The sequence below is a fragment of the Balaenoptera borealis genome (assembly GCF_965194805.1).
Source record: "Balaenoptera borealis genome assembly, chromosome: 18".
NCBI lineage: Eukaryota > Metazoa > Chordata > Mammalia > Artiodactyla > Balaenopteridae > Balaenoptera > Balaenoptera borealis.
The window spans coordinates 24434319-24458458 of NC_138877.1; the positions used below are offsets into that span (position 1 = coordinate 24434319).

The 24140-nt window shown below is 43.4% G+C and overlaps 1 protein-coding gene across 6 annotated transcripts in view; it reads left to right on the forward strand.

The window, feature by feature from the left end:
* Positions 1–24140, forward strand: part of ENOX1 (ecto-NOX disulfide-thiol exchanger 1) — a 300621-nt gene that overhangs the window by 97826 nt on the left and 178655 nt on the right. For all 6 annotated transcript variants that reach the window (XM_082365423.1, XM_082365418.1, XM_082365422.1 and 3 more), the window contains exons 4-6: positions 11573–11743; positions 12940–13146; positions 16815–17048. In XM_082365423.1, the coding sequence (XP_082221549.1) occupies positions 11573–11743; positions 12940–13146; positions 16815–17048 (612 nt within the window). The remainder of the gene's footprint in view (positions 1–11572; positions 11744–12939; positions 13147–16814; positions 17049–24140) is intronic.

A 24140-nucleotide genomic window follows, 5' to 3' on the forward strand; every position in this document is an offset into this window, starting at 1 on the left:
CACCTCTTTTCTCTTATTATTCTCTGGCAACACTGTGTCCTGCCTTCTGGGCCGCATTTGTTCTTGGCACTGACAGCTTACCTCTGTCCCCTCAGCCTCAGCCCAGCCCACACCTAACCTAGTTCTGTCCAGCCTTGACCAGAGACAGACCTCTATTGCCTTTCTTTCAAATGGAATCTAGTTCTCACCTTAAATATGAGACTCTTTACCAAGGCATTGCCTGGAAAGGGCAGAAAAGGGGCAAGCCACCGCTAGGGGCAGCAGACAAGAGAGCAGGAAGGATGGAGGGTAGCACGGCACGGGGCCTGTGGCCTGGCACAGGGCACACCTGGCCTTCAGTGGCTGCCCTCCAGTGGTGGCACACTAGCTTGAACGGCAAGATCCCTTCTGATCTGCCTCCTAGGACCCCTCAGGACATTGTGGCCACACTGACACAAGCTCACTGTGCTGTAGCCTTGGATGATTGTTTGGAATTCTCCTGTCTTATCAGGCTCCCCCTGACTGATCCCTTCCTAGATGACTCTTAGTCCTTTGAGCCTCTGTTCACATTTCTCAGCTCTTCTGCTGAGTTTGGTCCTCATCCTTTATGCTGTCTTCAAACCCTGTGATTTCCCCAAGTGGGGAACATGTAGCTGTTACCTCAGTAACTCCAGATCCTGGTAATAGTATGTGCACAGCAAATGTCGAATGCATGAGTGAATGAATGAATGAATTCAACTGCCATACCTCTAAAGTCTTGAACACAAAACCCCAGGCTGCCCTCTGATAGATGCTCATCTAATTGATAAAACATTGGACTGCGAATCAGTCAACAGGATTTTTGTTTGTTTCTGTCTTGTCCAGTTGGGAAAAGACAGCTAGAACATTTGCTGAGCTTCGGCCTCACTGCTTCTGTGCTTGCAGCCAGCCAAACAAAGAGGAGCTGGACAGGGCCGCAGCCTTGGCAATAAGTAACACTTCTTCTCGTTTAAGTACAGTTTCGAGAAGAAAGTTCTATTATGTGCTTAATTCGATTCTTTCTTCCTGCAATTTCCACCTCCTCCCTCTTTTCCCTGAGTGGAATTGGAGCTCACTGTCTCTCAAGTTCACGGGGGCAGCTTTTCTAAGCAAGACAAGGAACTGACTCTGAGAATGTACATTCTCTCCTCACCTTTGTCATGTGGTGCACGTGTCTCAGACTTTCAAAAATTGTGCCTTTGCTTTAATGCGTTAGTCCATAATAGGCTCCTGTGCTCCTTTTTTTTTTTTTAAACATCTTTATTGGAGTATAATTGCTTTACAATGGTGTGTTAGTTTCTGCTTTATACAAAGTGAATCAGCTGTATGTATACATATATCCCCATATCCCCTCCCTCTTGCGTCTCCCTCCCACCCTCCCTATCCCACCCCTCTAGGTGGTCACACAGCACCGAGCTGATCTCCCTGTGCTATGTGGCTGCTTCCCACTAGCTATCTATTTTACATTTGGTAGTGTATATGTGTCCATGCCACTCTCTCACTTCATCCCAGCTTACCTTTCCCCCTCCCCGTGTCCTCAAGTCCATTTTCTACGTCTCTGTCTTTATTCCTGTCCTGCCCCTAGGTTCTTCAGAACCATTTGTTTTTTTTTTTTTTTTAGATTCCATACATATGTGTTAGCATACAGTATTTGTTTTTCTCTTTCTGACTTACTTCACTCTGTATGACAGACTCTAGGTCCATCCACCTCACTACAAATAACTCAATTTCGTTTCTTTTTATGGCTGAGTAATATTCCATTGTATAAATGTGCCACATCTTCTTTTTCCATTCACCTGTCAATGGGCACTTAGGTTGCTTCCATGTCCTGCCTATTGTAAATAGAGCTGCAGTGAACATTGTGGTACATGACTCTTTTTGAATTATGGTTTTCTCAGTGTATATGCCCAGTAGTGAGATTGCTGGTTGTATGGTAGTTTTATTTTTAGTTTTCTAAGGAACCTCCATACTGTTCTCCATAGTGCTGTATCAATTTACATTCCCACCAACAGTGCAAGAGGGTTCCCTTTTCTCCACACCCTCTCCAGCATCTGTTGTTTGTAGATTTTCTGATGATGCCCATTCTAACTGGTGTGAGGTGATACCTCATTGTAGTTTTGATTTGCATTTCTCTAATAATTAGTGATGCTGAGCAGCTTTTCATGTGCTTCTTGGCCATCTGTATGTCTTCTTTGGAGAAATGTCTATTTAGGTCTTCTGCCCATTTTTGGATTGGGCTGTTTGTTTTTTTAATATTGAGCTGCATGAGCTGTTTATATATTTTGGGGATTAATCCTTTCTCCATAGATTCATCTGCAAATATTTTCTCCCATTCTGAGGGTTGTCTTTTCATCTTGTTTGCAGTTTCCTTTGCTGTGCAAAACGTTTTAAGTTTCAGTAGGTCCCATTTGTTTACTGTTGTTTTTATTTCCATTTCTCTAGGAGGTAGATCAAAACAGATCTCGCTGTGATTTATGTCAAAGAGTATTCTGCCTGTGTTTTCCTCTAAGAGTTTTTTACTGTCCAGGCTTACATTTAGGTCTCTAATCCATTTTGAGTTTATTTTTCTGTATGCGGTTAGGGAGTGTTCTAATTTCATTCTTTTACATGTAGCTGTCCAGTTTTCCCAGCACCACTTATTGAAGAGGCTGTCTTTTCTCCATTGTATATTCTTGCCTCCTTTATCAAAAATAAGGTGACCATATGTCCGTGGGTTTCTCTCTGGGCTTTCTATCGTGTTCCATTGATCTATATTTCTGTTTTTGTGCAAGTACCTTATTGTCTTGATTACTGCAGCTTTGTAGTATAGTCTGAAGTCCAGGAGCCTGATTCCTCCAGCTCCATTCTTCTTTCTCAAGACTGCTTTGCCTATTTGGGGTCTTTTATGTTTCCATACAAATTGTGAAATTTTTTGTTCTACTTCTTTGAAAAATGCCAGTGGTAGTTTGATAGGGATTGCATTGAATCTGTAGATTGCTTTTGGTAGTATAGTCATTTTCACAATGTTGATTCTTCCAATCCAACAACATGGTATAGCTCTCCATCTGTTTGTATCATCTTTAATTTCCTTCATCAGTGTCTTATAGTTTTCTGCATAGAGGTCTTTTTTCTCCCTAGGTAGGTTTATTCCTAGGTATTTTATTCTTTTTGTTGCAATGGTAAATGGGAGTGTTTCCTTAATTTCTCTTTCAGATTTTTCATCATTAGGGTATAGGAATGCAAGAGATTTCTGTGCATTAATTTTGTATCCTGCTACTTTACGAAATTCATTGATTAGCTCTAGTAGTTTTCTGGTAGCTTCTTTAGGATTCTCTATGTATAGTATCATGTCATCTGCAAACAGTGACAGCTTTACTTCTTCTTTTCCGATTGGGATTCCTTTCATTTCTTTTTCTTCTCTGATTGCTGTGGCTAAAACTTCCAAAACTCTGTTGAATAAAAGTGGTAAGAGTGGGCAACCTTGTCTTGTTCCTGATCTTAGAGGAAATAGTTTCAGTTTTTCACCATTGAGAACCAATGTTGGCTGTGGGATTGTCATATATGGCCTTTATTATGTTGAGGTAAGTTCCCTCTATGCCTACTTTCTGGAGGATTTTTATCATAAATGGGTGTTGAATTTTCTCGAAAGCTTTTTCTGCATCTGTTGAGATGATCATATGGTTTTTCTCCTTCAGTTTGTTAATATGGTGTATCACATTAATTGATTTGCTTATATTGAAGAATCCTTGCATTCCAGGGATAAACCCCACTTGATCATGGTGTATGATCCTTCTAATGTGCTATTGGATTCTGTTTGCTAGTATTTTGTGGAGGATATTTGCATCTATGTTCATCAGTGATATTGGCCTGTAGTTTTCTTTCTTTGTGACATCTTTGGTTTTGGTATCTTGGTGATGGTGGCCTCATAGAAAGAGGTTGGGAGTGTTCCTCCCTCTGCTGTATTTTGGAAGAGTTTGAGAAGGATAGGTGTTAGCTCTTCTCTGAATGTTTGATAGAATTCACCTGTGAAGCCATCTGGTCCTGGGCTTTTGTTTGTTGGAAGATTTTTAATCACAGGCTCAATTTCAGTGCTTGTGGTTGGTCTGTTTATATTTTCTATTTCTTCCTGGTTCAGTCTCGGGAAGGTTGTGCTTTTCTAAGAATTTGTCCATTTCTTCCAGGTTGTCCATTTTATTGGCATAGAGTTGCTTGTAGTAATCTCTCACAATCCTTTGTATTTCTGCAGTCAGTTGTTACTTCTCCTTTTTCATTTCTAATTCTGTTGATTTGAGCCTTCTCCCTTTTTTTCTTGATGAGTCTGGCTAATGGTTTATCGATTTTGTTTATCTTCTCAAAGAACCAGCTTTTAGTTTTATTGATCTTTGCCATTGTTTCCTTCATTTCTTTTTCATTTATTTCTGATCTGATCTTTATGTTCTTTCCTTCTGCTAATTTTAGGGGGTTTCTATTCTTCTTTCTAATTCCTTTAGGTATAAGGTTAGGTTGTTTATTTGAGATGTTTCTTGTTTCTTGAGGTAGGATTGTATTGCTATAAACTTCCCTCTTAGAGCTGCTTTTGCTGCATCCAATAAAGCAAACTGCTTTTGCTGCATCCCATAAAGCAAACTGCTTTTGCTGCATCCCAGTTTTTGCTGCATCCCAATTTTCATTGTCATTTGTGTCTAGGTATTTTTTGATTTCCTCTTTCTTCAGTGATCTCTTGGTTATTTGGTAGTGTATTGTTTAGCCTCCACGTGTTTGTATTTTTTACAGATTTTTTCCTGTAATTGATATCTAGTCTCATAGCGTTGTGGTCAGAAAAGATACTTGATATGATTTCAATTTTCTCAAATTTACCAAGGCTTGATTTGTGACCCAAGATATGATCTGTCCTGGAGAATGTTCCATGAGCACTTGAGAAGAAAGTGTATTCTCTTGTTTTTGGATGGAATGTCCTATAAATATCAATTAAGTACATCTTGTTTAATGTATCATTTAAAGCTTGTGTTTCTTATTTATTTTCATTTTGGATGATCTGTATATTGGTGAAAGTGGGGTGTTAAAGTCCCCTACTATAATTGTGTTACTATCAATTTCCCCTTTTATGGCTGTTAGCATTTGCCTTATGTATTGAGGTGCTCCTATGTTGGCTGCATAAATATTTACAATTGTTATATCTTCTTCTTGGATTGATCCCTGGATCATTATGTAGTGTCCTTCTTTGTCTCTTGCAATAGTCTTTATTTTAAAGTCTGTTTTGTGAGATATGAGAATTGCTACTCCAGCTTTTTTTTGATTTCCATTTGCATGGAATGTCTTTTTCCATCCCTTCACTTTCAGTCTGTATGTGTCCCTGGGTCTGAAGTGGGTCTCTTGTAGACAACATATATACGGGTCTTGTTTTTGTATCCATTCAGTCAGTCTGTGTCTCTTGGTTGAGCATTTAATCCATTTACCTTTAAGGTAGTTATCGATATGTATGTTCTATTACCATTTTCGTAACTGTTTTGGGTTTGTTATTGTAGGTCTTTTCCTTCTCTTGTGTTTCCTGCCTAGAGAAGTTTCTTTAGCATTTGTTGTAAAGCTGGTTGGGTGGTGCTGAATTCTCTTAGCTTTTGCTCGTCTGTAAAAGTTGTAATTTCTCCGTCAAATCTGAACGAGATCCTTTCTGGGTAGAGTAATCTTGGTTGTAGGTTTTTCCCTTTCATCATTTTAAATATGTCCTGCCACTCCCTTCTGGCTTGCAGAGTTTCTGCTGAAAGATCAGCTGTTAACCTTGTGGGGATTCCCTTGTATGTTATTTGTTGTTTTTCCCTTGCTGCTTTTAATATTTTTTCTTTGTATTTAATTTTTGATAGTTTGATTAATATGTGTCTTGGTGTGTTTCTCCTTGGATTTATCCTGTATGGGACTGTCTGTGCTTCCTGGAGTTGACTATTTCCTTTCCTATATTAGGGAAGTTTTCAACTATACTCTCTTCAAATATTTTCTCAGTCCCTTTCTTTTTCTCTTCTTCTTCTGGGACCCCTATAATTCAAATGTTGGTGTGTTTAATGTTGTCCCAGAGGTCTCTGAGACTGTCCTCAGTTCTCAACATTCTTTTTGCTTTATTCTGCTCTGCAGTAGCTATTTCCACTATTTTATCTTCCAGGTCACTTTTCCATTCTTCTGCCTCAGTTATTCTACTACTGATTCCTTCTAGAGAATTTTTAATTTCGTTTATTGTGTTGTTCATCATTGTTTCTTTGCTCTTTAGTTCTTCTAGGTCCTTGTTAAACTTTTCTTGTATTTTCTCCATTCTATTTCCAAGATTTTGGATCATCTTTACTATCATTATTCTGAATTCTTTTTCAGGTAGACTGCCTATTTCCTCTTCATTTGTTTGGTTTGGTGGGTTTTTACCTTGCTCCTTCATCTGCTGTGTATTTCTCTGTCTTCTCATTTTGCTTATCTTACTGTGTTTGGGCTCTCCTTTTCGCAAGCTGCAGGTTCATAGTTCTGTTGTTGTTTTTGTCTGACCCCAGTGAGTAAGGTTGGTTCAGTGGGTTGTGTAGGCTTCCTGGTGGAGGGGACTGGTATCTGTGTTCTGGTGGATGAGGTTGAATCTTGTCTTTCTGGTTGGCAGGACTGCATCCGGTGGTGTGTTTTGGGGTGTCTGTGACCTAATTATGATTTTAGGCAGCTTCTCTGCTAATGGGTGGAGTTGTGTTCCTGTCTTGCTAGTTGTTTGGCATAAGGTGTCCAGCACTGGAGCTTGCTGGTCGTTGAGTGGAGCCGGGTCTTAATGTTGACTTGGAGATCTCTGGGAGAGCTTTCGCCGTTTGATATTATGTGGAGCCAGGAGGTCTCTGGTGGACCAGTGTCCTTAACTTGGCTCTCCCACCTCAGAGACACAGGCCTGACACCCAGCCGGAGCACCAAGACCCTGTCAGCCACATGGCTCAGAAGAAAAGGGAGAAAGAAGGAAAAAAAATAAAAGTTATTAAAATAAAAATTTTAAAAACAATTATTAAAAATAAAAGAAAATTAAAAAGTAATTAAAGAAAAAAAGAAAGAAGAGAGCAACCAAACCAAAAAACAAATCCACCAATGATAACAAGTGCTAAAAAACTATACTGAAAAAAAAAACCAAAAAAAAAAAAAAAAACCAGACAGACAGAACCCTAGGACAAATGGTAAAAGCATAGCTATACAGACAAAATAACACAAAGTCCACCACCTCAATTTTGGGATGATTTGTTGTCTATTCAGGTATTCCACAGATGCAGGGTACATCAAGTTGACTGTGGAGATTTAATCCGCTGCTTCTGAGGCTGCTGGGAGACATTTCCCTTTCTCTTCTTTGTTCGCATAGCTCCTGGGGTTCAGCTTTGGATTTGGGCCTGCCTCTGCATAGGTCGCCTGAGGGCGTCTGTTCCCGCCCAGACAGGATGGGGTTAAAGTAGCAGCTGATCAGGGGGCTCTGGCTCACTCAGGCGAGGGGAGGGAGGGGTACGGATGCGGGGCGAGCCTGCGGCCACAGAGGCTGGCGTGACATTGCACCAGCCTGAGGCGCGCTGTGCGATCTCCCGGGGAAGTTGTCCCTGGATCACGGGACCCTGGCAGTGGCGGGCTGCACAGGCTCCTGGGAGGGGCGGTGTGGATAGTTACCTGTGCTCGCACACAGGCTTCTTGGTGGCGGCAGCAGCAGCCTTAGCATTTCATGCCCGTCTCGGGGGTCCGCGCTGATAGCCGCGGCTCGCGCCCGTCTCTGGAGCTTCTTTAAGCGGCGCTCTGAATCCCCTCTCCTCGCGCACCAGGAAACAAAGAGGCAAGAAAAAGTCTCTTGTCTCTTCGGCAGCTGCTGACTTTTTCCCGGACTCCCTCCCCGCTAGCTGTGGCGCACTAACCCCTTCAGGCTGTGTTCACGCAGCCAACCCCAGTCCTCTCCCTGCGATCCGACCTCCGAAGCCTGAGCCTCAGCTCCCAGCCCCTGCCCACCCCGGCGGGTGAGCAGACAAGCCTCTCGGGCTGGTGAGTGCTGGCCGGCATCGATCCTCCGTGCGGGAATCTCTCCGCTTTGCCCTCCGCACCCCTGTGGCTGCGCTCTCCTCCGTGGCTCCGAAGCTTCCCCCCGCCACCCACAGTCTCCGCCCGCGAAGGGGCTTCCTAGTGAGTGGAAACCTTTCCTCCACAGCTCCCTCCCACTGGTGCAGGGCCCGTCCCTATTCTTTTGTCTCTGTTTTTTTCTTTTTTCTTTTGCCCTACCCAGGTACGTGGGGAGTTTCTTGCCTTTTGGGAGGTCTGAGGTCTTCTGCCAGCGCTCAGTAGGTGTTCTGTAGGAGTTGTTCCACATGTAGATGTATTTCTGATGTATTTGTGGGGAGGAAGGTGATCTCCACGGCTTACTCCTCTGCCATCTTGAAGGTCTTCAAAGGCTGCATTCTGCTGACCTTGGAGAGCCTCCTGGAGAGGCTGGGGTGGCGGTGTCTCCTGCTGGGGACACAGACCCTAGCCTAGCAGCAGCCACAGTCAAAAACTCCTTCTACCCTGTGGAATCCGGAAGACGCTGCTGGCAGGCGCGTGGTGAGATCCTCCTGTGCTCTTGGAAAAAACAGTTTTCATCTGTTCATATATTGTTAAAAAGTAATGGGTTCATACTTTTTTAAAAAAAGTCTAATCCTTCCCACTTATTCCTCTCAAATACTGAATCTCAGATCCTTTGATGTTCAGCATAATTTAAGTGTTAATTCCTTGCTAAGCTCTTTTCAAGCTACTACACTCACCATGCAGATTTCATTCAACCCCACAGTCTGTTTGTATTAATGTCTCAGAAAAAGCAAGGCAACTCTTGCTCTGTATTCAAATATTTTGCTCAAGAGTAGTATCTTTTGTCCCCATTTCTGAAGATGTATTTATTTATTCAGCCTTCAAAAAGAAAACACAAGGGCTTCCCTGGTGACGCAGTGGTTGAGAATCTGCCTGCCAACGCAGGGAACACGGGTTCGAGCCCTGGTCTGGGAAGATCCCACATGCCGTAGAGCAACTGGACCCGTGAGCCACAACTACTGAGTCTGCGCGTCTGGAGCCTGTGCTCCGCAACAAGAGAGGCCGCGACAGTGAGAGGCCCGCGCACCGCGATGAAGAGTGGCCCCCACTCGCCGCAACTAGAGAAAGCCCTCGCACAGAAACGAAGACCCAACACAGCCAAAAAACTAAAATAAATAAATAATATAAAAAAAAGAAAACACAAGTCTGCTACAACTAAAAGAGAACACAAGAACTGGGCTTCTCGTCTCATTTTGGGAAACATCTGGTTATTGTAATTCACGGAGCTCCCATGCGGTCCTGAGTGGTTTCAGCCTTAAATCACCCTGTGTTGGCAAACAATAGTAAGGGCCAGGCCAGGAAAGGAACAGACCAATCTTATGTACGGAATGAGATTAAATAAAGGCATCAGCATGCCAGTATTCCCATTACCAGTATTTCTATTTCTGATATATCCTCCTGAGAAGCCAATGTGTTATTTCAGTGATGATGACCTTGGAAGCCATTCTGTTCTGGAGCTCTCCTTTAGAATTGGTGTCCGGATCAGAAGGCTACGTCTTGGTTTGCTTTAAAGAGTAGAGTACATTTGTGGTAGTGGCATGTATTAGGTAAATGATCTAGTTGGGTCATTCTAGGTGGAAACTTCGAAGTGGTTAAAAGAGATGTTTTTATATCCGGAGCCAGAGACCTGGACCCTAGTTCTGACTCTGCCATTTGTTTGCTTTGTGATGTTGGAAATTTTACTTTACTGCTTTAAGCCTCGATTACTTTAGCTGTGAAATGGGAATAAGACCTGTGAAACTTGATGAAGATTTCAAACGAATAACCAAAGTGTGAGTCCTGCCTCTGTCACTTCTAAACTTTTATGTCATTTGTACTTCACTTTGTTTTGAACAATTATCAGTGAAGAATCCTGGAGTCCTAGGAGGCTAGTGCTCCAAGAGATTGTCCACTCAAAAGCCCCGTGTGAGAGAAGAAGAACCTGAGAACCATAATTATAGAAGTACCTCGAATGTCAGGGTGACTGCTTTGAAAGAGAATGCTTATTTGACATTTACACTGAGGGTTTCTTAAAAAAGGCCAAAACCAAGAAACAAACCCAAAACCCCACCTCATTTTACTGAAGTAAGGCTGGTATGCAGTCAAATTAAATGGATTTCCTCATAAATGGGACAGCAGTCCTCTTGAGCTTATAAATCAGGATCACCCTGCTTATTCTGTTCAACCCAGAAGAGGAATGGAAATACCCAGAGCAGCTGGAGGAAAGCTATAATAAACTTCTTCCTAGAAAGGAAAAGTCCATGCTGGTCCTTCTGTATCCCCTGGAGAGTCTTAGTGAACAAAGCCTATAGTTGTCACTTCACCTGCCTCTGGGCTTATCTGACTTTTCAGCACAGATAAGCAAAGGGTGAGGCCATGCAGGGGCCTAAGGCACGGGCTGGCTGGACTTGAGAACCACAAAGGAGAGGGGGCGGGAGGGAAGAATGGGAATGATCTAGCATAATAGGGAGAAAAGGAAAACAAGAGAAGGAAATTTCATCCCTGAGAACTATAGTGGAGGGTCACCACGGCTACTGCTGGGGGCATCTGTGCTTATGTTTGTATCACACCACCAGTGAGAGTATGTTATCCGAAAACAGAAAAATTCTCAGGAGAGGGATCCCCTTGCAGCTACTCTAGAAACTCAATACGTCTTAGCAGTCCCTACTCTTAGAAAGGTCTTACTAATTAAAAAAAAAAAAAAAAAAATCCCTGTATATCACCTTTGAAATGACTTGCTTTATTATCCCATTAAAAAAAAAAAAATTCAGTGTTTATATTGGAAAACCCATCCTTTTTGTGCCTTTCCATTTTTTATGCAGGGCATAAATTTGTATTTTTTATACAACAAATAAAGATTTCAGAAGGATGGTCAATTATTTGCTGATTGAATTATAGGAAGAACGTGTGATTATCCAATAGAACTCAGAAATGTATATAGCTAATTTTATGCCCGCATGTATCTAACCCAGCCTTAGTAATTATAATCACTCTTTGTTTTTTATTTCCTGGGGGGAATAGGTTAGGTTGGACCTGAATGCATCATTATAAAATATGCACATATAAACTGAACTTTCTTAAATCGAGGTCACTTGGGTAAGAAGGCTCTTTTGATAAAACCGGGTTGACAGTTGTTTTCATTGGGCACTTCAGTGTTAAATGATATTCTTCCCACATCCTGGGTCATAAGGCAGTCACATCTACATCGAAGTTAAGAAACAGAAAATCGCATTCACAATCACAGCAAAGCTTCATGGTGCGTGGTTTTACACTTGAATACGCTGTGTTCTGTCCTGCCATGTTAATATTTTAAATAATATAACTTCCTTTCCATGTAGCATTAAGTTCATCTTTTATTTTCTCTTTACCTTTCTGAAACAGCTTTCTATATTGCTATATTTACGCCAGGAGAAATTCCTAAAACATAGGAAGCATAAAGTCAAATCATCTTTGCAGGAAAACAGCAAAAGTAACAACAAAAACTAATTTAAGATCCTCCAGCCAAAATGATATCTTGTGTACTTTACAGACTCAATCTGTGTACCAGGCTTTGATCCAGGCCTCAACATGATGACGGGGATCACCCCTATTAACCCAATGATACCAGGCCTGGGGCTGGTACCTCCCCCGCCAACAGAAGTGGCTGTCGTCAAAGAAATAATCCACTGCAAAAGCTGTACTCTTTTCCCCCAAAACCCAAGTAAGTGATATCTGTGAGAAGTATTTGATCATCGATTTAAGTTTCTTTCTTTTTTAATATGGTATTGCATTCATTTTCAGATGTGACTCAAAGTTCTCCCACCTAGGTACACAGAGTGGGGATCATTCTACAGAAGTCCTTCGCCTCTAGATTAAAATAAATATGTGGGTCCCTGTGTCTATTCCAGGAGCTGAATTGACACCACGAAGGGAGCATGGGTGATTGGCGTGAATAGCCAGCATTAAGAACCTTTCTGCGTGCAACGAAGTCTAGCTTTTGCTGCAGATCAGAGTGTGAAATATGTGAACACTTCCATCCATCTTCACAAATGTGGGAGAGAAACTCTGAAATGCATTTTGCTAGATGGAAAACGGAATTAATTTGGCAGTTAGCAGTTTGGTGGTGGAGGGGAGCGGGGAGGCTGCATCTCAGAGTTCCTGGACCAGACTGCGTTCACTTGAAGGAAACATACATTTGATGAAATAAATAGGGCAGTTTTTTTTTTTTTTCATTTAGCCTCTGATACTAAATTTATGGGCTTAAATAGCTGGGATTTTTTTTTTTATTCATATTAATCAGTGTTGCCTTTTTAAAGTGGACTTTTCAGAAGATTGCTTTTTATCTCTTTATGCAGCCTCCCTCAGATTTAGTAGTTTGCTCATTTAAATGTGAATAATAAAAAAAAAAAAGGAGGGGTTGGTTTCAGGCCTGGTGTTTCCCAGCCAAGTAAGTACTGCGCCTGCTTTCAGGCTCTGCACCCTGTTCTGCCTTACTGCTCCATTATCCCGCAACAAGACAAAGCAGATAACAAGCCTCGGTTTTTCATCATGTTTTCATTTCATCATGCTTTGTACTTCATGAAGTTTTTGTTTTTTTTTTTTCCGATTTTCTGGGCCTCTGTATTCTGAAGGAGAAATGAAATTATGGTAACATTTGCTTTATCTCTGTTCGCGGACGAGCATAGCCACTCTGTGTAGAAATGAACACAGAAAGTAAAGAAAGGTGGGGAGGAGGAGGGGACAGGCACTGAAAACCAGGACCGCCTGCCATCTGTGTAAATCACTCTAGAAATCCATCATTACTCAGAATGGAGAAAGTTAGTCTGCGAGTTTGACTTTCACCAGGTGAACCAGAAAAAAAAAAAAAAAGCAACTGTAACTAAAAGGCAAAACCCTCTGTTTTGTTGTGATTCTCAGATCTTCCACCTCCCTCCACAAGAGAACGACCTCCCGGGTGTAAGACCGTGTTTGTCGGAGGATTACCAGAAAACGCCACTGAGGAAATCATCCAAGAAGTCTTTGAGCAGTGCGGTGACATCACAGCGATTCGGAAAAGCAAGAAGAATTTTTGTCACATTCGCTTTGCCGAGGAGTTCATGGTTGATAAAGCCATTTACCTTTCTGGTACTTTGCATCACATAAGGGGGTTTTCTCGGCGCTTTGTGATGTTTTGTTATGTTAATATGAGCGTATTCCCTTTTGCCTTAATGCACAATAAAAGTCCTCACAGTTTGGGGCTGGAGAAGGAGGAATTCTGCCCTTTCCTTAGGCTGCCAGAAGCTCCCTGTTAAGTCTGTGAACGCACCTCCCTGATGCAGACAGGGTGTCCCACCATCCAGGCTTTAGGAATTCCATTGAGTTTCTAATTAATGTTCTCAAGTGCTTCTTAGATGAGAAGCAATATTATGAATACTGAGGACCATTATTATTATTGGATGTAATTCTCTGGGGGAATAAAGTCCTCTCTCAGCATAATTTCAGTTTTTCAGAAGTGGTTCACTTTCTAGACACCAGGGCACCAGATCAAGACGAGTGCCTTGCAGAAAGTGGTCCTCGGGCCTGAGGAGGAGGCCCAGCATCACCGCCCAGTTGCTAGTGCATTTGGCCTGGCTAAGCCCGCCCCACCATCCCTGCTTCTCTGGTGCCATTTATAAGGGAAATTTTTACAGAGGTTGAAATTAAGCCTCCCCCTGCCTTCCACCCTGTGGGTGTTGGAGCAAATGTATGGAGCCTGTCAACAAGGCCTTTGCCAAATCTAAGCATCGCAGAGCTGGTATTGAAATGTAGCTTTGGAAGGATGTCTTTTTAGATTTAACTCACTGTCATTCCCTCACTGTCTCCATCTGCATATTTCAGTCTGTCACTCAGCACATCACGTCCCTCTTCCAGAGGCAAAGCTAGTGGGGAAAAGTGGGAAAAGAAGAGGGGAAAAAAAACCTGAACATTACTACCAGGTTTACTTAACTCTGCAGTCAGCCCCTATTACCGTAAAATTGTCTTGCAAACCCCAGAAGCCTTGGGGTTACTCCAACACTGCAGAGACTTTCCTGAGCTAGATAGTGACCTGGAGAACTTTAAAACCCTTATTCCAATAAAACCTGACAGTGGAAAAGAAAACCTGAAAGTATTCCAGAATGGAGGTGGACAATAAAACATCGAATAAAAATACAACGCTCATCTCTCTCACAAAGTCTTGAACTACAGCATCCGAGTAATCTATTAGACAACTGGGGATTCTGTTGAGTGTATGGCACTGGCTTTCACATGTCTCAGGCAAGATAACCTCTCTCTGAGCCTCTCTTTTCTGCAAAATCGAGATAGTAATAGTGCTACCTCATCGGATTGTTATGAGGAATGAATCAAAATAAGGGATATTAAGCGCCTAGCAGGGCACGTGCAACATGGGAACCATTCAGTAAGTGGTTGTTTTTAACACAAATATCCTGATGATGATAGAGAAGGAATCCTGCCCTGGGAATTTGGGTTCTAATCACAGCTCCACCAATACAACTATGACTTTACCCCCACCTGATTAAATGAAAGGGCTACAGTAAATCAGAGGTGCTTTTCAACACTGACATAACACAATGTTTAGACCCAATCAGAAAACTCATAGTACATTGCCAAAGATGAACAGTTCCAAATTTAGGCACATGAAAGTTTCACATTTATGCCTTGATGCTATATTTTTTTCAAGCTCTCACCCAGGCCCCTGCCTGACTACCCCTTGGCATCAGAAGGAGCCCACAGCAAAGGCCTCACCTCCAGCCTACCTGCCTGAGTACACAGGGGTCTCCCAGCTCTGCCTGGGCTGCCCTGGCAAGGTTGCAGCATCGTCCTGGGAAGATCTGAAAGGCTGACTGGGAGGGGCAGGAAGGAAGGAAGGCAGGCTGCGGCTTCTGTGTTAAGAGCTCCGGCAAGCCCTAGCCCAGCTGGATGGCCTGTCTAATTTTAGGACCACAATCACATTTGAAGGCCAAGCTAATTTTAGGCTCAGCCTCATCACGGGCTCTTTTAAGGCCTTAATGATGGTGTTTTGGTGAAAGAGAGGGTGGTTTTTGGAACCAGAAATGTCTGAAAAGTGTTGCTCCGGACATGACCAGGGGAAAGTTGCTTGGCCAGTTGGGACAGCTGGCCAGTCTTCGGCCATTCTGCCTGCTCAGCTGTTATGTATATATCACCATGGCCTGCTGATTTGTTCAGTTTCCACAGCCCACAACCAAGATAGACTCTGCTTTAGCATTAATTCTGCCCCTCTGTGATCAGATGTTTGCTTTTTTTTTTTTCTTTTTGCTTGTGAACACTTATTTTAAAATTTATTTTCTAACATCTTTATTGGAGTATAATTGCTTTATAATGGTGTGCTAGTTTCTGCTGTATCACAAAGTGAATCAGCTATACCTGTACATACATCCCCAAATCCCCTCCCTCTTGAGATGTTTGTTTTTGATAGGTATTGTTATGTCTTCCCAGTTTTAGAGAGATAATACCTTTTAAACCTGGGAGGGAGAAGGTCATAACGAGAATCAGACTTGAGATCTGTTTCACATTTGTAACTTTTCAAAGGTGTGAAGTACCCTACTGGGGAGAAGCCAGCCTCTCCTGGGATTTTTCAGCTGAGTTTCAACCCCAAATGCTAAAATAATCCATTGAAATCTACCACAAGATCTTGAGCATCAGTTCAGTGCAGCCTAGCATTTCACAGTGGTGCCTCATTTGCAAAGTCCCTGCACAGCAAAAGTGCTTATTTTGCTCTCTCTTCTGGCAGCCCCTGACAGCAGGGATTCTGCTGGGACCTGAATTTATGTTTTTAAAAATCTGAGTACCCCAAACTGAAGAGCAACCTCAAAGCCAAACCTCCTTCCCTTGAAGTTAGGCTGGCGGTCTGATTTCAGTTCTGTTTGTGTTGATTTCTCAGATCAAGTTTCTGCTTATAATCTTTATAAGTTGTGTAGCTCACAGTAAATCCCCCAAAGACTTCCAGGCCCATTTTTTGGTCTAGCTCTGGGCTCTCACACGGGCTCCCGTGGCCTTCAAAGATTGCATGGACAATTTGTGCAGTGCTGCGTGCCAGATGAGGTGCTGGAGGGCTGTAAGGAAGGCCGCGGTGAGGCCTCTTGATTGAAGGTAAAATATTCTCCTGCGTGCCCCAGAGGATAAGTGGAAATAAAACAGTATTGCAAAATTGCCTTGGTAATTGTGGCTTTTGCAGCTGCCGAGAGAGAATGGAGCAAGCAGCATTTTCTAGGAGAATGAAACAATAGCCTGTGAGTGAGGTGTCGCGGAATTTACTTTGTAGATCTTTTTAAATATCATAGATAATCTTTATTAACTCGCGCTCCACCTCTTTCTAAAAAATAAAATGAAGAGGGCTTATGCAACAGAGTTACAGTAAATTGAAAATATAAAATTGAGGTCATTAAAAGTGGAGGGGGGAAAAAAGCTACAAGCCCAATATTTTTCTGATCTTCCTGGAAGCCAGAAGGAAGAAGGAGTTAGGATAAGTGCCCTGGTTCTTGAGATCATCCTCTTGGCAACATTGGCTTTAAGACACCTCCCAGTGGAGCGTTTATCCCCAAATCTGTAATAGGCGTACTTTGGGCCGTGCTTCTGGATGGCGGTGGTGAAGGATAACAGCTTCCCACCTCCTATGGGAAGGATGTCCTTTGTAAGGGAAAAAGAAATCAGTGAGAGCTCCCCTGGCCCGCCTTGAGGGCCTGGCCCCGACTGTGACAGTCGTGCATGACAGTGTTGTGACAGTGTGATGTGACCCGCCTTCCCACTGGTTTCAGGTTACCGGATGCGCTTAGGGTCTAGCACGGACAAAAAGGACTCAGGCCGGCTGCACGTGGACTTCGCCCAGGCCCGGGACGACTTCTACGAGTGGGAGTGCAAGCAGAGAATGCGCGCCCGCGAGGAGCGGCACCGGCGCAAGCTGGAGGAGGACCGGCTGCGGCCGCCCTCGCCGCCGCCCATCATGCACTACTCGGAGCACGAGGCCGCGCTCTTGGCCGAGAAGCTGAAAGGTAGGAGCTGCGCGCGTTTGCTTCCTCCGCTTCCCCGCCGGTCATGGCCCGCCGCCAGGGCAACAGCGTGATCCCCAGGCGCCGGGCCCCGGCGTTTCTCCTGTCCCTTTGCGTGCTGAGTTCATGGGACCGGGGTCACTCGGGCTTCCTCCTGCTGCCTGGACAGAGCCGTGCGCCTTCCCAGCCTTCTCCCTGAATGTGTGTGTATATCGACCAAACTCGAGCAGAGAGGGGCAGAAGAGCCCTCTGCACTAGCCCCGTAGCAGGGCACCGTCTGACTTGCTACCCCTGTTGAATGACCCAGCGTCTCCTCCTGCAGGCGGGCAGGTCCCGGGGCTCCTCCAGGTCTGTAGTTTGCACCTCTTCTGGGCTCTTAACAAAGCCATCCCCCCCCCACCCCACAAGGCTTATCAGAAACCGTGCTGGGGCCCGTGCAGGACAGAAGAGAAATGTAGAATAGGGTCTCTGTCTTTAGAGATGGAGGAAAGGGACCCTCCTAACGTCTAGGGAAGAATTAGAACTAGAAGTGAGCATGTGTCATTTCTTTAACTGTTTTCTGTGCTCCTCTCCCGGGTTTGAGGCCCTGGGAGATAAAGACAGAGAGACGGAGGCTTTAGTACCTGCCACAGTGAACTACAGATGACTGGGGAGAGGCCAGATTTGGAAGTTAGGATGACATGTGTGTCAGTTCTCTTCCATTATTGAGCAAAGTTGTTTGACTCCAGCAACATGGGTGCACTTTACAGGCAAGTGATGGCCACACCCTCCTCAGTCTATCGGGCGTGTCAGGTTTCCATGAAAAAACAGGTCGTGGTCGCTGGCCACGATGAACTGTAATACAAAGCCAATGACATGATTGTCAACCAACATATGAGCAACATGCTTTGGGAACTCACGGACAAGTGTGAGTGGTGTTGATGACAGTGTCAAGAAAGTCTTCACAGAGGAGGCAGAACTTGAACCTTGCAGGATAAACAAGATTTGTTTCCCCAGGAGAAGAAAGGGCCTGAAGACATTCTTGTCAGAGGCTGGAGCTCAAGGAGTAAAGACAAAAGGAGGCAGAGGGGAATTGGGCACAGGCGGAGAAAGGCAAGCTGCCTCCTGGGGAGAACGTGAGAGCCGCTTGGAAGTTTACAGAGCGAAGGTGAAGGTGGGAAAGCAGCCTGGGGCCAGATGGTGAGGCCCCGAGGGCTGCCACCAGATTTGGGTTTTATTCCATAAACAATGGAGAAGTCATTAGGAGAGGAGAGATGCGATTGATCCTTGGAGTGTTTTAGAACATACCTGGCAGTGTTTAAAGTGGATTGGATGTTTTCACTAAAGGAAATATGAAAAGCTGCTGAAACCTATTTTAGGAAGATAGGAAGTGGACATTCTATTTCTTTGAAAAAGCATTAAAAAAAAAAAAAAGACTTCTGTCTCTAGCCCTCATCCCCTGCTCCAGCCTTGGGAACCCCTAATCAGATGCAGTTGCCACTGAAACTGTTGACTTGGAAAAAAAAAAAAAAACACCTCACATTGTAAGAGCTGTGAGTTGAGTTTATTCAGTGTCTTATTGAGAACTCCAGCTCAGGAGACAGCCTCTCAGAGAGCTCTGAGGAAGTTTTCCAAAGAGGTAAAGGAGGAAGTCAACATACATGTGATGTTGGTGAAGGGGGTGCCTGCACCCAAGCACACATCTCAGGAGAAGGGTGCCGCTAGTCACAAGGAACAGATATCTTAGTTAATGGCTTTAGTACTTTTCTAAGTATGGGAAGATGCAAGAATTTGGGTTCATAAAAGTTTCTCCCGAAAATATCTACCGTGTGGAAGCCTGTTCTGCCAGTTTCCCCAGAGCACAGAGTGCCGCATTCGTTTTCTCTGCCCTGGATTCCTTTCAGGGTGTGTTGAAGGTCAGCGACTGCAGTGGCTAATGACCTGATCCTTGTAGAACCTTCTTTAGTTGACGTAACCATGGAGCACCTCTTACTGATGCCCTTGGCACATGCTCTGCTGCTCCGAGAAGGCGTGTCTTACCATCATAGGCTGTGGCTGTCCCTTTAATAAAAAGCATGTAAAATGCAAATGCAGACATCCTCTCACTTTTCCATTCAGGCTAGAGTCCACAAGGAGTGGGCAGAATGAGAAAGAGCAACATTCTCAAGCAGGAATGTTGATTTTGGAACAAATAATTTTTTCTTTAATATCCAGTACATTGTGTAGTCTGAGCTAATGAGCTGCAGCAGCTAAACTGTATTCGATCGTGTCCACACCTAGAAGTGACAAAAACTAGCACCTTGGCGCTGTGACCCTGTGGAGGAGTTTCAGGAAAGTTTGGCATCTACGTTAGGTTCTTTTTAAGAAACCAGCACAGAAGTGTCTTTGTGTGTAAGAGGTCCACAGCATTGCCTTTCCTGTTAGAGGATAGCAGATTGGGAAGTCAGTTTGGTAAAGTCATTTGCAAACCTTGCCATTTCAAAACTATATATTTATATAGATGAGTATAATTTGAAGAATTTAGAAGCCGTACCTTTGCCAAGTACTGTGTGATCCCTTGAGGAGAGAACAGATTGGAAATTTTAATAGATGGCAGTTACAGTAAAATGAGCTAGCTGGGGCGACATCTTAGGCAACAGTTAGGTAATATCAAGCTTGACAATTTCAACCCAAGCACAGAGTTTGGAATATAAACAGCATTTAATTGCTTAGGAAATTGGCTGCCTCTGAGAGGAAATCCACTCCATGCTCCTGATAACGCTGCAAAGCTAGGCAGGAGGAGCCAAGGAAACTCTTTCCCTGAAGATGAGTTCCTTGATGTGGGGATGTAAAACACCATCAAGACCTCAGGTGAAAAAAAGCCTGGATCAGAAAGGAAATGGAAATACAATCTGAAAATACCTAATTGGATTTGATTTTCTTTCCTCCCCTGAGAAATCTTGCTATCTCGGGTTTATTACGAGCATTTTTTTCCCCCCATTTTACACCATACTCGTTTATCCTTACAATTTTCTTGTGGAAAATCAGCTTTATCCAGAAAAATCTGTACTAGCCAAGTCTTTATTATAACCGACAAGGCCCTCCATATCCTGCCCGGTGGTAAAACTATGCATACAGTAGATGCTCAATAAATTAATTCCTGTCTCTCTTTCTTAGCTGTTTGGAGTTAGGAGCGTGTTGCATTTCTGGCCAGCAGTGCTACCAGGCATGATGGGAAGTATAGGGAAGTGTGATGTGCCCTCGGCCACCATTCCACTCACTCCACAAGTATTCGCTGAGCTCTTTGCCATATCCCTGACACTGTGATGCCAGGGAAGCAGCACACAAAGCCCCTGCCTCACAGAGTTTAGGTGTAGTTTAGGTTTCCTGAGTGACAGAGGCAATTCCAAAGCTCTTCCCACTATTATGCATGGGAAGTGCAGCGCGCTAGGCCGGGAGTGGTAGGCAACCCAGCCCGGCAGAGGTGGGGTGAGAGAGGGGTGACCTTCTGGGACCAGGTAGCCCCGATCCAGTGGTCCCTGGGTCTTCTGAAGTCAGAGGAGACACTGAGTTGTAATGGTGTAGCGTCTGAGGCACTGATCACCCAGTGTCTGTTATGGTTAATACAAATTCTAAAAAAGAAGATGAGCGGGCACCCTGCTGATTAAATAGACATTGTTCTGAGACAGTTCAACTTAACGAAGACTGACTGGGAAGTAACTGCTTGCAGATCCAAAGTTTATAGCACGGCTTTGAGAAAGTGAGAAGAAGCTCAGTACCACCATAATTACACTTTATTGGAAACAGTAGCACCAGGCAGATGAGATAATGAATTTCTCTTTGTCTAACACAGACCGTCCACCCCTGGAGGAGCCCCATGTTTGGACTGTGGAAGGGAGAGATTGATTAGGCAGTAAGGAAAGATGATGTCCTGATTCACTGGGGATTTCTCCTGGCAAGAGCATTTACAAGTTTTTGTGTGCTTTTTCCCCCTTTGGAAAGCGTCACATAATCTTTCATTATGTGATGAATGAAGAGTTTCTCTCTGAATCAGGTGAAGTTTTGACAAAGCTTTGCAAGCATTGTCCTTGGGATTCCCTGATATGTCATCCAGGATACAGTCTTCCTGCGATCAGCATTTGTAATTTCTGAGGACTAGTCTCTGATATGCATACAGAATGGCCCCCGATCAGCCTGCCAGAGGGAGAAACCGCGGAAGTGGTTGCCAGCATCTTGCTGAGATGGTTGTCAATATTTATGGTTGTGAGAAACTAAAAAAATCAATAATGCTCTGAGCCAAGTCGAAGTTCCATTAGCTAGAAGCCAAGCTTCCTTCTCAGGGCAAAGGAAATATGAAGCACGGGAACCTGTTTGAGAATCACGTCCTTGGGCGTTAACTGACCTTCACAAGGCAAGATAGACCATTTCATCTAGAAACATTTTACCTGATCCAAAAGCAGGAACAATCAGTGCATGTTTATGTTGTCCCCGCTGAATTTTCTCATTTTCACAGGTACTAAATTGTTGGAGAGATTGTGTGTGTGTGTGTGTCTCTGTGTGTGTAAGTGAACTTGTAGGTATGTCGAGGGTAGAGGGGGAAGTATTAACATTTGTGTAGCCTTTCACGCTATCCGTGATTTGAAGGGTAGGTAAGGCACCACCCCTCTTGATAGTTAATTGAGCAGCCAGAGAATGGAGATTTGTTTAGGGTTGTCTAAGTTTTAGGTACACGTAGTGAAATTTTGGGAATGTTGTAGTAGCATTTGGGATGTTGTTCCATCCTGGAATGTCCATTCTGCCTGAATCAGTATGTGACTGTACGCCAGAAGTTATTTCCACCTATCACAGAAGCTAGAAATCAGGGACAGCTGTATAGACATACCATTCATTCTCTCTGTGTGTGTGTGTGTGTATATATGTATGTGTGTGTGTGTGTGTCTATCCCCATTTCTCTGGAAAGAAAAGTGTTGTAGGATGTGTCTTCCTTTTTTCCCTCATTCTCGAGACATTTTGTTCAAACATGGAATCTCCCTTCCTGTCATTCCTTTCTAGACCCACCAGAAATCAGGCTACTCCAGCCCACTTCAGTTTTCATACTCAGGGCTCATGGCCTGGCTCTTGTCACACTTATCGTTCTGAAATTCAGGGTCAGATCTCCCTATGCACCCAAAGAGGGGGAAGAAATACAAAATGAGCCTGTATCAGTGATTTTACTGAACTCACTAATTAATGAGAGAATGAGTAAGATGTTAAAACTGGTTCAAAAGAGAGTTTGCTTTGTAAAGACTTATATTTTCTTCTGGACAAAAATTCATTTACATTGTTACAGAGAAGAATTATTTGCATTGTTATGCGTTTTCACAATTTACGTTCTGTCCCTAAAGAGTTGTAAAATAGCCTAGTCAATAACAATCAGAGATTCACATCCCTGTAAAATCAGTTAATCCCAGAGGGGGTTGGAGAGGATCCTCTAGCCCAGCATTCCATCGAAAGGATCTGCAGTCTCTGTGCCCATTTCCAAGACTTTGACTTTTTTTTTCACATTTTTTTATGGGATGAAGCTGACTGACGTTTAAGCAGCTCTTCTTTAAATGGGGGTGGAGGGTTTGGGGACAGGGATTCACAAAGCTCATGAGAATCCCATCAGAGCCTTTCCGTATTCGCCACTCTCTCAGATGCTACTTTCCATTTCAGGTTTTCATTATCTTTTAACTTAGGTGAGCTCCTCACCAGTTTCCCTGGCTTTTACTGAGTGATTTCTTCTAGTGCTTCTCCAGTTTCAATGTGCATATGAAACGCTTGGACTAGGACACAGATTCTGAGTCAGGAGGCCTGAGTAGGGTGAGGCTGCATTTTTGATAAGCCCCCAAATGAGGTTCATGCTTGTGATCTTTGACTAGCAAAGATGTGTCCCATATGCAATTTTTAAAATGCCTACTATGTGCCCCATGCTCAGTAAACGTGGAAAAGAGGGATAGGAAGGGAGGTTGACAAATTCTGATGTGACGAGAAATGAAGTAAGTTGGGTATGGATTCAGATAGCGATACTGAAGTGTGATAATCATTATAATATTATTTAGTCCTCACGAAGCTGAATACAAAGGTTATTACCTTCCCAGAATTAAAAAGCTAAATACAAAGCTAAATGCAAGGGTTATTACCTTCCAGAACTTAGAAAAAAAAAAAAAAACAACTTTCAAAAAGATTTTTAAGTCATTGGATAAGCTGATTAGCTTACTGTGGAAAGCTCTGCTTCTGTGTAATTATCTGACATCTCTCTTAACTTTCATTGCTTATGGTAATAACCTCGGAGGCCTGAAGGATAAAAGGACCAGCCAGCTTAAGTGCCATGAGAACATTTATCTCTGGTAGACAATGTGAAAATACTCTTCAACCTGAAATTAAAATGTTTATTATCAACTGATATTTCCCAACTTTTGACCACTGGATTTGCCATAACTTTCCAGCACTAATGCACTGCAAATCTATTAGAAATAGAGTATAATGAAAGAAACTACGAAGGGAAAAAGTCAGAGTGAGCAGAAGACTGAAATATGTTTTGGAAGTTTTCTTCTCACGTTGACCCCTCAGAACGGGAGGGCCAGTGGATACATGAACCAACAATCACTGTATAGAGTGACTAATGTTTTCATAGCAGGATATGTAGGGAATTGTGGAAACGTAGCAAAGGGACACCGAATTCATGTTAGGGTTGCAGAAAAGCTTCCTTTATGAAAGGCACTTAGGCTGACTCTTGAGGGAAGCATAACAGTTAACCGGGTGGACCAGGAGTTCCGGGGCCCCTAGGATGAGTGCACAGTACATGCAAAAGTAGGGAGACAAGGCCACGGTCCTTAACAAAGAGGAGTGTGACAAAGGAATGGCGAACGGATTGAAGGGGAAACTGCAGATCAAGGGAGGCCAAGGAGCAAACAGTTGCAGTAGCCCAGGTGTGACATTGTGAAGACGCTGATTAGAAAACATTGGGCAATTTTTAATGAGCAAATGGTCCATAGTCACTCCATAATGTGCCAATTTTCCCAGTTCTTTGTGTGGAGAAGGCATGTCTGCACATTCTAGTTTCTGAAGGGCACCCATGTTCAGAGTTAAACCCATGCATGTTCACAGAAAGTATTT